The 14401-nt window shown below is 35.2% G+C and overlaps 2 protein-coding genes across 2 annotated transcripts; both read left to right on the top strand.

Annotated features, from left to right (window-relative positions):
• Positions 1–590: 590 nt before the first annotated feature.
• uck2b (uridine-cytidine kinase 2b) lies at positions 591–6913 on the top strand. The gene is made up of 7 exons (XM_056263699.1): positions 591–737; positions 2650–2809; positions 4347–4443; positions 4534–4676; positions 6117–6214; positions 6364–6412; positions 6501–6913. The coding sequence occupies exons 1-7, from the start codon at positions 630–632 to the stop codon at positions 6632–6634; spliced, it is 789 nt and encodes a 262-aa protein (XP_056119674.1). The 5' UTR covers positions 591–629; the 3' UTR covers positions 6635–6913.
• A 725-nt stretch (positions 6914–7638) lies between these two features.
• czib (CXXC motif containing zinc binding protein) lies at positions 7639–13632 on the top strand. The gene is made up of 8 exons (XM_056263722.1): positions 7639–7769; positions 7857–7940; positions 8493–8549; positions 9136–9217; positions 9385–9416; positions 9576–9653; positions 13375–13440; positions 13518–13632. Exons 1-8 carry the CDS (start codon positions 7764–7766, stop codon positions 13593–13595), a joined length of 483 nt encoding a protein of 160 aa, XP_056119697.1. The 5' UTR covers positions 7639–7763; the 3' UTR covers positions 13596–13632.
• The last annotated feature ends 769 nt before the right edge of the window (positions 13633–14401 follow it).

The following is a 14401-nucleotide window of genomic DNA, read 5'->3' as shown; positions in this document are numbered from 1 at the left end:
CTGCAGTTTTGGCTTACTACTTTGTGAGGGGAAATTCGGTTTCCTTTTGTAAACTATCTTTTAATTTGTATGACGTTATTTGAACGGACTTACAGACAGACAGACAGACAGACAGACAGACAGATAGATAGATAGATAGATAGATAGATAGATAGATAGATAGATAGATAGATAGATAGATAGATAGATAGATAGATAGATAGATAGATAGATAGATAGATAGATAGATAGATAGATAGATAGATAGATAGATAGATAGATAGATAGATAGATAGGCTTATGCTGCTCATTTATGACCTGAAAACGTTTAAATGTTTGTTCATGTACGTTTACGTCAATATAAAGAAAGAGCAAATGCGCGACAAAGAGAAAATAATATTTAAATCGATGGATTATTGGATATAAAAAAAAATCCTTATATGAAAAATAAAGGTAGCCTAATTCAAATTACACGTCTTAAACAGTATACTAAACGAAGGAGGGAACAGCTTGCAATGTAAGCATTATTTTCTTTGTGAGAGCAGTGAGTGAGTGGGACAGTAAAAGAGGAGGAGCGCGAGCACCGTGTGTGTATATTATTAGAATAGCGACATACACACACACGCTTTTGCTCTCCACTCACTGCAAGCATGGCTGGCGACTCTGAAACACATCTTCAGGACAGAGAGGAGGAGAACGGCCACACCATCCGACAGCCTTTCCTCATCGGTGTGTCTGGAGGCACCGCCAGTGGAAAGGTTTGAGCTTTAGAGGGTTTATCAGTAAAACCGTACAGACTCCCGATTATTATCATGTTGGTTAACGGGGGTTTTCTATGACGCACCGGTGCCTCCAGCGACCGCGTGGCTTTAGTCAACTCTCACAATGAGATATATAACAAAACACATTGTAAATACGGCATCGGGGATTTTAAAACGTATTCATATCTAGGTCAAAATCTACACCATTTTGTCATTCGGCAAGTCTTTTGTCATTCATTAGTGGAAAACAGTGAGTAAATTTCTAAACCGCGAATTTAAAACTGAAACTAAACGACGCCCAATAAGTTGTCCCGTTATGATGTGTCCAGATTTCGTGTTTATCATCGTAATGAATGTCGATAATGTAATGTTTTAGCTCCACGTGGCGTAATTCATTTTGAATTATCCCATTTTATGTTGTCGTTTATTTGTCCGTGAGCCACCTTGAATGTCTAAATCAGATGTTGACGTTTGCTACGTGTTTATCTCTAGCCAGACGCCTTTTAAGTCGCTGTTACAAAAAATAAAAGTGCCACTTCCTCCTCGTAGGCGACCGAAAGTTGCGGGAACGTGACGTCATAATAGCGGAGGATGTTTACATTGTCCCAGTGACCCCGTTTTAGTAACACGTCACGCGTCATTAATCTTCCACTGACCTTCATGTGCAGAATTACAGCTGAACTTCTGAAATGTCTCTTAAACCATGTTACTTGCAGTCAAAGTGTGGTTTGTCCACACTTTCTGCTGCCATTGTGTTCACTGGTGTCAGTGTGTGAGGGAGGAAACACACGTTTCTCACCTGATTACAAATAATGCCTGACACACATTCTAACTGTACAGTTGGCCATGGATAAAGCCAGGCCATGCTTCCCTGCTGAATTTCCTTACATGGGAGATCTGACCCACCCCCCACAGTTCATAGCACATGTCTGCAGAGACGCCAAGTCTTCTTTATCTACAGTTCAAGTTAAATGGAAAGATCACTCAGATATGGAAATCGGGTCCCTGTTTACTCGCCTTTATGTCGTGCAGAACATAACAAGAATGCTGGTAACCAAACACTTCTGGTGTTCACTGACATGACAATTTTCATTTATAGGTGAACTATCCCTTTAACAGTGTAAAGCCTGACATATGAAATGGAATGATTTATTTAACTTTTATACACTATATTAAAATAAAAAGTATCATATTTATACATATGGCTCATACTTGAGGCCCATACTGAGCAAAAACATGCAATTTGCTGCAGTTGCTGATATTTATATGGCAAAATAGCTTGTAATAAAATCAATGAAATCTTTATTACAGTTTAGAATACTTGCATAAAATGCATATAAATATCAGTCGTCGCTCTATATCTCCCAATAATGTCTTAGTAAGATGATATTTAAATGCTCTGTAGTTTTTATTGTGGGGGCAAAACATACAATACAACGATGATTGAGTGATTAATAAAAATTCATCAAAAGCCTGTTTCATATTTGATACCTGATAACATGATTCTTCTTCTTCTAAAAAAAAAAGATGTTTTGTTAATCAAGTAAACCCAAGATGCTTCAGTCTGGTAATTGTTTATCTTGAAATATTAGTAACAATGTCAAATTTATTCTTATGTTTACTTTATAAAAGTCACCAAAACTTGAAGGTGGACATTTTCAGAATCATACTAAAATATATTTTACTAACCAAAAAATAATAAACCCATCAATCAGACGACAGAATGTAGATTGTGTACAACAGGTTCCTTGGTAAAGTTTTGATCGTTTTGATAATTTAGAGGCCTCGATTATGTTACAGTAGGCTTTGTATGGTTAATAATACAAAAACAGTGGCTTTAGGATGTGTATATGTGAACTGGGTATCGTAAAGAGTCTGGCACTTACAAAGTCCTGTGTCCTGTCTTTAGTCTTCAGTATGTGAGAAGATCATGGAGCTGTTGGGCCAGGATAAAATTGACCGTCATCAGCGGCAGGTGGTCATCCTCAGTCAAGACAGCTTTTACATGGAGCTCACGCCTGAACAGAAGGCCAAAGCACTCAAGGGCCAGTTTAACTTCGATCACCCAGGTACTATAAGCTCTGAGGGTCGTTCAAGGAACCCTTTTTTATTCTGTGGAACACAAAAACCCCTTAAAGGCCCTGATAAAGTGCGAAAAACGTGAACAGCGGTATACTGTTAGCGAACATCCTGATGCCGCCCACACTGATGAGAGTGGCGTTTAAATGCATATGTTAATATGTGCTTTCCTTTCAGTAAGAAAAAATGACAGCGGTGAGAAAACGGTAGTTAAGAAAGCATCTTATCATAGGGATGATGTGGATTGTTTGTTGGCAATACGCCACTAAGTCACGTTTATTTACAGATGAAACTCGAAAAGTTAGAATATGGTGCAAAAGTTCATTTATTTCAGTAATTCAACTTAAAAGGTGAAACTAATATATTATATAGACTCATTACATGCAAAGTGAGATATTTCAAGCCTTTATTATTTGTTATAATGTTGATGATCATGGCTATGAAAACCTTTTCACAATATTCTAATTTTGAATTTGGGGTTTTCATAAGCTGTAAGCCATAATCATCAAAATTTTAACAAATAAAGGCTTGAAATATCTCACTTTGCATGTAATGAGTCTATATAATATATTAGTTTCACCATATTCTAATTGTTTTGCAATTTATAGTAGTGTTGTCACTATACTGGAATTTCCAACTTCGATATGATACCTTGAAAATATTGATTTTCAATACCACATGGAAGCTTGTTTCCGCCACATAATAAAACATTTTAAAAGATAATTGCAACTTTTTATCTCACAACTGCGAATTCACATCTCGCAATTCTGAATTGCGAGTTATAAAGTCAGAATTGCGAGATATAAACTCACAATTCAGTTATTTTTTCTTGCAATTGAGTTTATATCTCGCAATCCCGACTTCTTTCCTCCGAATTGTGAGTTTATATCTCACGATTCCGACTTTACAACACGCAATTGCGACTCTATATCATGCATTTCTGACTTTATCTCCCAATTGCGTGTTAAAATGTCAGATTTGCAAGATATAAACATGCAATTCTGAGAAAAAAGTCAGAATTGCACGTTTATTTCTCACAATTCTGACTTCATAACTCGCAATTGTGAGATAAAAAGTCGCAATTACCTTTTTTATTTTACAATATTCTAATTTTGAATTTGGGGTTTTCATAAGCTGTAAGCCATAATCATCAAAATTATAACAAATAAAGGCTTGAAATATCTCACTTTGCATGTAATAAGTCTATATAATATATTAGTTTCACCTTTTAAGTTGAATTACTGAAATAAATGAACTTTTGCACCATTGATTATTTATTGATTATTTAAATTCAGACTGGTTATAGTCAGGTAAACACAACGTAGCAGCGTTACATTACTGTTCGTTCCTCTGGCCTGAACGCAAACCATTCTGCTGGAAAAGGAGTACAGGTCTTCAATTTTTGTTTGATTTAAAAGATGTGTCATATGGACTACTTCTTTTAAGGATCAAAATTGTGTTGTCTCTTTGATTAGCTTCTAATTGAATAGAGAATAATCTGTTCATCACTGTTTCCATAATGCTTAGATGCTTTCGACAATGAGCTCATCATGAAGACTCTGCGCGACATCATTCAGGGGACCACTGTGCAGATCCCAGTTTATGACTTTGTTACCCATTCCAGGTCAGCGCTGCTCCCCCTGTCGTTTCTGGGTGCTGTTTTGGGGAGTTGTGATATCACTGCTGAATGACGTGTTCTCCAAACCTCTTACAGGAAGGATGAGTTTGTGACCGTGTATCCAGCGGATGTGGTTCTCTTTGAGGGGATTCTCATGTTCTACTCGCAAGAGATTCGAGATCTGTTCCAAATGAAGCTGTTTGTGGACACGGACCCAGACACGCGCCTCTCGCGAAGAGGTAGATGCATTGTGTGTGTCATTTTTCATTGATTCATTTCTGGAGCAATTTGGTTTAGGTAGTGCCTTTTTTCTTTCTTCCCCTTAGTAGAGTATGAGTTGTAGCTTTGTTTATTATAGTAAAAGTGGTTTTCCACTTGGAAGAACTTTATTTTTCTCTCATTTATGTGTTCAATAATTTGTTGTTCTATACTGTGTGTGTGTGTTTAAATATATATATATATATATATACAGTCAAAAGTTTGGAAACATCACTATTTTTAATGTCTTTGAAAGAAGTCTTATGCTCAGCAAACCTGCATTTTATTTGATCAAAAATACAGAAAAAACTGTATTACTGTGAAATATTATTACAATTTACAATAATGGTTTTCATCAGCCATTACTCCAGCCCTCAGTCACATGATCATTTTTATTCATCAATGAATCCTGAAAAAAAGTATTACAGGTTCCAAAAAATCATGTGACACTGAAGACTGGAGTAATGGCTGATGAAAAACATTATTTTAACTTGTAGTAATATTTCACAATATTACTGTTTGTTTTTTTCCTGTATGTTTGATCAAATAAATCCAGGTTTGCTGAACATAAGAGACTTCGTTCAAAAACACTTAAAAATAGTAATGTTTCCAAACTTTTGACTGGTACTCTGTGTGTATATACGTCAAAGCACAATACTGGTCTTGGCTTGTTGGTAACATGGATAATTAATCACTTTCACAGACAGAACGCTAGTAATATCTGCAAGTTACACTTTTTAATTTTGAAGTGATACTGTCTGTGATATTGATTAATTATCTATGTTACCAACAAGCCAAGGCCAGTATTGTGTGTGTGTATATATATATATATATGTGTGTGTGTTATTCAATCATCAATGAAAATGTTGACTGAAATAAAATAAGTTGCAGTGCTAAAATTACTAAAACAGAAAACTTAAACTTAAAAGTTAATAAATGTTGAAAAAAAAAAGGATTGAATGACAAAATCACTGTATATATATATATATATATATATAGTGCTTTGACAAAAGCACAAAATTATTTATATATATATATATATATATATATATATATATATATATAGTGCTTTGACAAAAGCACTAAATTATTTATATATATATATATATATATATATATATATATATATATATATATATATATATATATATAAATAATTTAGTGCTTTTGTCATTTTCATTCATTTTTTATATAATTGAATGAGATAAAGTACCTTTGATTTGTAAATTATGTGATTTGCTTATTAAAAAGTGGGCATTATTATGTAATAAATAAAGGATTTTTAGGCTGTACTTCCAGCTATAATATCTGTGTTGAGGTAAAATTACCGTGAATGTTTTCATATCACCCAGCGCTGTCCCTTAGCATTAGTTATGTAGACTAGCACAGACTAATCATGCTTATTTTCATGTTTCACTCAGTGTTGCGGGACATCAGTGAGAGAGGCAGAGAGTTGGAGCAGGTTCTGAACCAGTACATCACCTTTGTGAAGCCGGCCTTTGAGGAGTTCTGTCTTCCTGTGAGTATCTTCGTAAACGTCTTCCTAAATCCAGTCCTGACTGCACTGTTTTGTCAGGACAGGCATCACGTATATATAAACTTGATACTTTCCATCTGCTTTCTCTATTCTTAATGCCCTAAATTATCTTTAACATTTATTTTTTGCAGACCAAAAAGTATGCGGACGTCATCATCCCTCGAGGAGCAGACAATCTCGGTAGGATAAGAAGAGCAAGTTTATCTTTTTAACACACATTATTATGGAGAGAGATTTAACTTGATGTGCTTGTATTCCATTTGTCTAGTGGCTATCAATCTGATCGTGCACCATATTCAGGATTTCCTGAACGGAGGATTCATCAAACGACAGAACGGTCTACAGAACGGCCACGGGACACCCAGACAAAGAAGGACGTCCGAGTCGAGTAGACCTCACTGACCTCGCTGTGACCCTTCCCTCCATTGAGGAGAGGGCAGAACTGAATAATTCACAGTGGCATCCCGTTGAGAATAAGGGGATGCAGGAGCTGAAATGCCTTTGTTGTTGTTACTATTATTTGCATTTGAAATGTTGTTGTGGATAATTGTTTGCTTTTATAGTTTTTCAGAGGGTTTTGATGGTGCTGTATGTTTTTGGAAGATTTGATTACACACTCGACCTGTCCTGTCAGTATCTATGGTTTCTCAGCTACTCGGAAAATAAATGAATAGTATGGAATGTTTCGTAGAGACAACATTGATCACAGTGCTATTAGCACACATACTTGAAGTCAGAGCTCAGGTTGGGTGGGTTGTTCCATCCACAAAGAAAGAAAAAAAACCCTACTACCTCATATCTGAGGCCCTTTTATGCGTGTGAGTGAAGAGATGTGTTTTTCGTAAAGATCCCATTATGGTACACATGTCATTTAGTTTTTTTTATTTTTGTAATTTGTAGCTTTCTAGTTGAATCTCAATGTTGTTACATGGTTCTTATAATTGTAGTCTTTTGTACATATAACATTACCCAATTTGTCATGTTTTGTCTACTATATTTGGTGTTACCAGAAATAGTTTTTGCCTACAGTATCTCAGTGTGCATGGAGTGTAAGGTTTTATGCCAATTATACCAGTAATAATACCTGATTCGATGTAAAAAAACAGATTAAAATCGGGGATTACAGTCAGACATGTTGGTCTTTGTAACAAAGAAATACCTCAAATACTTTTATCGTTAACAGCAAGATATTGATTAACAGAATTTTACTTTAGTAACCCTGTGCACACTTCTTCAATGAGCCTGTGATTCCTTTCCCCTTCATGCCTCTGTGCCACGTTTTTTTTTTTTTAGGAATTATTCACCAGATAAATTATTTATATCTGGTTTTGTTGACGAATAACCCACTATGTTGTGGTGGAATAAAATAATAAAACTATAAAAAACTCTTTTTGGTTCTTTGTACACCTCTCTTCCATCGTTTCATAGATGTAATACCAAACATGTCCGCTAGGCGGAGCATCTGCCGTGGCATCTGTCGCGGTCTTTATACGCAGTTGGATGACGTCGAGCAACAGAGGCGTGGCTCAATATGGGGGTATGTGTGAAAGCTGTGCATACTTGCCTTTGATAGAAAGCCAGTGAATTGTTGCTCCCTTCTAACTATTTATTTTTGTCTATGTAGAAATTTGGGTTGCAGTTTAAAGCGACTTTGGAGAATGTAACAAACGTGAGGCCGGAGGGGGATGATTTCCGCTGGTATTTAAAGGTAAAGTGTTCATGTCGCTGCTAGTATGCAGCAGTGTGACAGGCTGCCAGTCAATCAGTGTATTTAGTTGCTCACTGTTTTAATGGAAATTGAGAAATAACTAACTTTTCAGCATATATAATAACTACATTACATATTTAGAATCATTCGTAAATGCGATGAATACTGATCATTCTAAATAGTGTTGAAGTTGTCAGTGGCCATGTGTGTTTAATGACGTAATTTAAAGGGATAGGTGACCCAAAATTTTAAATTGTCATCATTTACTCACCCTTAAATTTGTTCCAAACCTGTATGAATTTCATTATTCTGCTGTACACAAAAGAAGATATTTCGAAGAATGTCGGTAACCAAACAGTTGAACAATTGACCATCTTTAGTATGGAACATTTTTTACTGTGGAAGTCAATGGGGAAAATCAACTGTTTGGTTACCCATATTCTTCAAAATTGCTTCTTTTGTGTTCAGCTGAAGACTGAAATTCATACAGGTTTGGAACATTTTTATTTTTGAGTGAACTATCCCTTTAATTACTGACTCCTGTCTTTGCAGCTGAAGTGTGGGAATTGTGGTGAGGTGTCGGATAAATGGCAGTACATCACCTTACTGGTAGGTTGCAAAAAGTGGGAAATATAACCAATAACTGATTTGCATCATCTTGCAGTATTGTTGCAGGATGCTGACATGCTTTTGTCCAAAGCAACTTTAAAAATGAGAAGAAGAAAAAACAAAACAAAGGAGCTAGCAATATTAGCAGTCAATACTAGCATTACAATTGGGGATTACAATGATAACTGCATGTTCCTTTTCAATATTTTGAGGAATACTGCATTGAAACATGAATTATTGATTTATTTTCTATTTTCTTTCTGTTGAAAAATGCATAAAACATAATAGAAAAGTGATGATACTGTGATAAATGATACTATGTATGCAGGGACAATATGAAATAGTTAACTCAAAATTAAACTTTTGTCATCATTTACTCATCCTCATGTGGTTCCAAACCCGTATGATTAAAAAAAATTATAATTTCCATTTAAGATGTTATTCATTCAAAATCTCACTCATACAAAGCGCACATTTGCATTTGTGTGACTTTGTATGAAAAATTGCTGTGGAATGTTTAATAAATAGCTTTAGTGCAAAGAAGTCAAGGTCTGTATTGTGATCGCTGGGCCTTTCCTCCCTTCAGGACAGCATGCCACTGAAAGGAGGACGAGGGAGTGCTAGCATGGTGCAGAAGTGCAAACTCTGTTCTCGAGAAAACTCGATAGGTAACCAACCTTCTAGTTAGTAAATGTGCTGAAAATATGCTACCAAATGGGCCAAATCTCCATATAAGTTGCACCATAATATCATCTTTATTGTTGTTTCTACATTTTTGGTTGTGCCATGGGTCATTGCACTTATTGGACTTGACGGGATGTCTTACTGTTTCCAGATATCCTGAGGGACACGATTACACCTTACAATGTAAGTAAGGCAGATTACATTTATTTTGAGGATTGTTTGTTACTTCAAAAGCCACATTGTACCAAGTGAAGGATGCAATTGCATATGAATATTTACCGTTGCATATGTTCATGTATTTTTTGCTCAGTCATGCTGGTATATGTATTTTCTCTCCTGTAGGCAGAAGACAGTGAAAGGTTTAAGACAATGGTGCAGTTTGAGTGTCGAGGCCTGGAACCAGTCGATTTTCAACCTCAAGTGAGATATTCCAAATATTTAAGTAGTGTGTATATACACTGCCCGACCAAAAAAAAGGGTTGCTGTTTGGATTTCAATTGGCAAATGCTTAAAAGTCAATGGGTCTCATTCATGAAACATTCGTAAATATACTAGTAAATATGCGAGTGATTTGCGCGTAAAGAGACCTTCCCGAAAACTCTTCTCCTGATTCACAAATACTTCGTAAACGTCAGATGTGATCGTGAAATGTGTGTGTGTGTTAATGAATTCCAATCAGTCGTAAATGGGATGCGCGTTCACGTTCATTCTCAATTACCATAAATCCCGCCCATTAAATCCGACTGACAACTATATATGGGCATCATATTATGACATGAATGCGAATGAAGAAAAAATTCTCAGATGCAGAAATTGAAGTTTTATTATCAGAAGTTCATTCAAAACGCCACATTTTATTTTCAAGCGTACATAGTGGCGTATCGGGTCCTAAAAAAAAGGAAGCTTGGCAGCATATTACAGATGCAGTTAATGGAGTTTCATCTGTTAATCGAACATTCCCAGAAGTGAGAAGAAAATGGTTCGAATGGCTTGAGAGCAAAAAACGAATTAGTTCACTTCGGAAAAATAGTATTCAAACTGGAGAAGGACGACCATCGCAGATGCTATTACTGGCTCTCATAATAAGAAAAACCGTATGTAATTACTATATATAATATTTTTTCAAAATGCTGTGCAAATATGTACCCGATTAAGGTGAATTAAAATGCAGCCTTATTAATCGGCAAAACGTTCGGGTGTTAAGCGCACTATTTACGCGTGGCTGGGAGCAGGTGTAGATTTCTTGTGTACCAACTAACATTTGGAAAATAGGAACATTTTAATGAATCCGAAAATTTACGCCAGAACCACTTTACACACGATTTACACAAAAATTAGTTCTGCTCGTGTTTCATGAATGAGACCCAATGATTGGATCATTATTGCAGTGATTATGATGTTTCTAGCATTTAATATGTTTGGCAACAGTTCTTCTAACCCTAATTGATGGAGTGTGTAGCTTTTAATTTCTTAAACAAACATGGCCATATTCCAGGATGACAATGTCAAGATATATCAGGCTCAAATTGTGAAAGAATGGTTAGGAGGGACGTGAAGAACCATTTACACACGTGAATCCAGACCTTAAATTCATTGCAAGTCTTTGGGATGTGCTGAGGAGACTTTACAGAGTGCAGGGGGCTGTTCCATAAACCAAGATTAGAGTATAAGCCAGGCTTATTTCGGTTAGTCAGGCTTATTTTTGGTAGATTCGGTTTCATAAATCAAACTTAAAAAAGTTCAAACTCAGTTACCCTGGCAACTTATGCTGGGAAACTAGCCTGGTCCAGGGCAGGCTAACTGTCAGGCTAAGCCTCAGTTGTTACACAGATCCTCAACACTGACCGACAAGAACACAATGATATTACCACTGACAGTCTCTAATACCATTATTGGACTTTATAAATACACAGTATACAGAAAATCAACTTAAATAAGGCTACAATATAGACACATATATAAGGCGTTTTAAAGTTGTCCGTTTAGGACATGTCATTTTTGTAATAAAGACATTTTAATTAAGGAATGCCTCGGTTATCAGAGAATTCTTTCTCTACACTGTCTCTTATATATATATATATATATATATATATATATATATATATATATATATATATATATATATATATATATATATATATATATATATATATATATATATATTATGTCTTTCAATTCAAACACATTTAACACAATTATACAAATGGACAGTTCCTTTAAAGACATTATTTCCCCCCAATAAATATTCCTTATTTTTCCTTCTACTTTTTTTTCTTTTGTGATAATACCAACACATACATATAAATAAAACAATAAATAAATATTAATAAAAATATAACATTCACATATATCAAACTCTTATAATGAATGACACATAATTCCTAATAGTTATTCAAGTAATATTATTTAAATATCAAATATTCAATATTAAATAAGTAGATAAATAAAATTACAAATAACTAGAAATAAAAGGGAAGGTTACATAAAAATGTAGTAAATGTAGGCCAATATATATTCCTTTATTTTATGGAATATTCTTTGATTTTAGAGTTGCACATATCTTTTCAAAATGTATACATTTGTTCTTAATTTAATGTTATCCTCTCCATAATGTACTTTAGAAACTAAATCTAACCACTCATTTAAAACTGGGGATTCTTGCTTTCTCAAAAAAAAAATCATTGCATTAAAAGCTGCAATTCTCAGCATTCTAAATAAGTATAGGCCTATATCTTTATTAGCATAGGTCCTATACCCAAAACTATATTTTGTATCTTTATATATTTAGTTTCTTAAAAAAAATCTTCCCTGAATTAGGCTACTTCTGTTCAATTTTTTTTATTTAGGCCTATTAGAAGTATAAAATGAGTGTAATGAGCTAGAAGTTCACTGCAACTTATCCAACATCCTAAAGAGAAATTATTATAATTAGAAGATATTTCTAGTGTTCTAAAATATCGCATTTTAATTTTCCAAGCAAAATGTATATTTTTTAATCAGAATTATTGCGCTCCTATTTGGCGCGCATGCGCGCAGCAGCGCTCGTTCAATATGAAGATTAGCAGCAAAATGGATACATTTGCACGACTTTCTAACATTTACAGATGGAGAATATAACTGTAAAATGTAATTTTTGCACTGAGGGGGAAAAAAAAAACATGTCACAAATGCATAAAACAGCACAAAAACTACGCTGTTTGATGATGGATCGATTTGATCCACGATCGACCTCTAGGGCTGCTTCAGAAACGCGTGCACACGCAATTATCTAGACTAGATAAACCTGGATCAAATTAGTGAGATTGTGTGAACTTCAATTACCTTTTATGGAACCACTTTAGCCCCAACTTATTTGTTAGGCTCATTCAAGTCCGGTGTTGGAGTTTAATCCCCGCTTTTCTAAGCTTCATTTATGGAACAGCCCCCAGGACTTTTGCATTGTCAATACAAGATCTTGACTAAACATTGATGCACCTCTTGATGGAAATAACATCACAACATTTATTTCCATCTAGAGGTGCATCATTTTTTTTTTTTTTTTTTTTTTTTTTTTGGCCAGGCAGTGTATATATCGCCATTCAAAAGGTTGGGGTCATTTAAGATTTTTTTTTTTTAACACTTCCATTCAGAAATATGCATTAAATTCATTAAAAGTGACAGTAAAGACATTTACAAAAGATGTTTAAAAAAAAAAAAAAAATCCTGTTCTTTCGATCCTTTTATTCATCAAAGAATCTTGATAAAAATGTATCACGGTTTTTCAACATTAATGAGAATAATAAAAATAAGAAGAAATGTTTCTTGAGCAGCATATCAGAATGATTTCTGAAGGATCATGTGACACTGAAGACTGGAGTGATGATGCTGAAAATTCAGCTTTTCCATCACAGGAATAACTTGCATATTAAAATATTTAAATAGAAAAGTTGTAATAATATTTCACAATATTGCTGTTTTTACTTTAGTTTTGATCAAATAAATGCAGCCTTGCTGAGCATAAAAGACTTCTTTCAAAAACATGTAAAAATCTTAGACTCCTTTGAATGAGACCCTACATAACTATAGAAATAGTCAAATGATCTTCAGAAGCTTTAGCCTAATCTGAATAAAATGCATAAACATTAATCTTGTTGCTCTGCAGGCTGGTTTTGCTGCCAGCGGAGCAGAAACCTCCTCTCAGTTCCCTGAAATCAACCTGCAAGAGAAAGTAAGAGTTCTCTCAGTCATTTCACACCTTTGTTCAGTTCATTCAGGAGGTCACAACACTCTTTTAACATGTTTCAGGACTGGACGGACTATGACGAGAAAGCCAGTGAGTCTGTGGGGATCTACGAGGTCACACATCAATTCATCAAGTGCTGAAAAATAAAGAGTGAAAAAGAACTGACTGGTTACTGATTGAAGATTTAAATTTACTACACCACACTCTTGGTTGATACTTGGTAGCTGGTAAAAGAACACTTTTTTTATGTGCGAGATGGACAGTATATTGTTGGTGTAACAATAATAAAGTATGGAATTATATGTTGTTGTTTGTCTGCATGCATGTGGAAACTACATTTACATTTCCTTTTATAAATAGCAGTGCTTGCAAGCCAGCTAACTATTTAAAAAAAAATGAAATGGGTAAAATGATCCCAAAAAAAGAAGAACCTAGCTTTTAGCCTTACTTGCTAAACTCACCTGCATTTACTTGTTGTTCATCTGTGTTAAAGCAGCACCAAGTAGGAATTCCGTTTTTGTCAAACAGCGACCCCTAGAGTCGCTGTGGAGTACTTGTACTGTCGTGAATAGCACTCACGCAGAGATGGCTCACACTCACGGCCGGATCCCCTCCCCCTGTACCTGTTCAGTAGGATGGACGCTGTAACGAGTGGAAATAAGGTATGGCCCCTTTAAGAGCTGCGCGCGCCCAACACCACATGTATACGGCGCCGGGTTATTTCTGTTTGATGCTCATTTTATCAGAAACTCCCATTGATTTTATCTCTGTCTTGAGACTCCGTTCCATAACAGAGAACTAGCCACTGTTTCAAGATAAGTAACTCGGATCCATTCCAGGAGATTGTGAATGCACTCAAATGAGCACTAAAGGCACCTCTTCCGCATCACCTTTCCCCACCACTTCTGCACTACCAGTAGTCACTAGTCCCATGGCTAACCCAACA

This window comes from Rhinichthys klamathensis, unplaced genomic scaffold, assembly GCF_029890125.1.
Source record: "Rhinichthys klamathensis goyatoka isolate OS25496 unplaced genomic scaffold, OSU_Roscu_1.1 h1tg000011l_1, whole genome shotgun sequence".
Lineage (NCBI taxonomy): Eukaryota > Metazoa > Chordata > Actinopteri > Cypriniformes > Leuciscidae > Rhinichthys > Rhinichthys klamathensis.
This window is presented reverse-complemented; position numbering and strand designations above follow the sequence as displayed.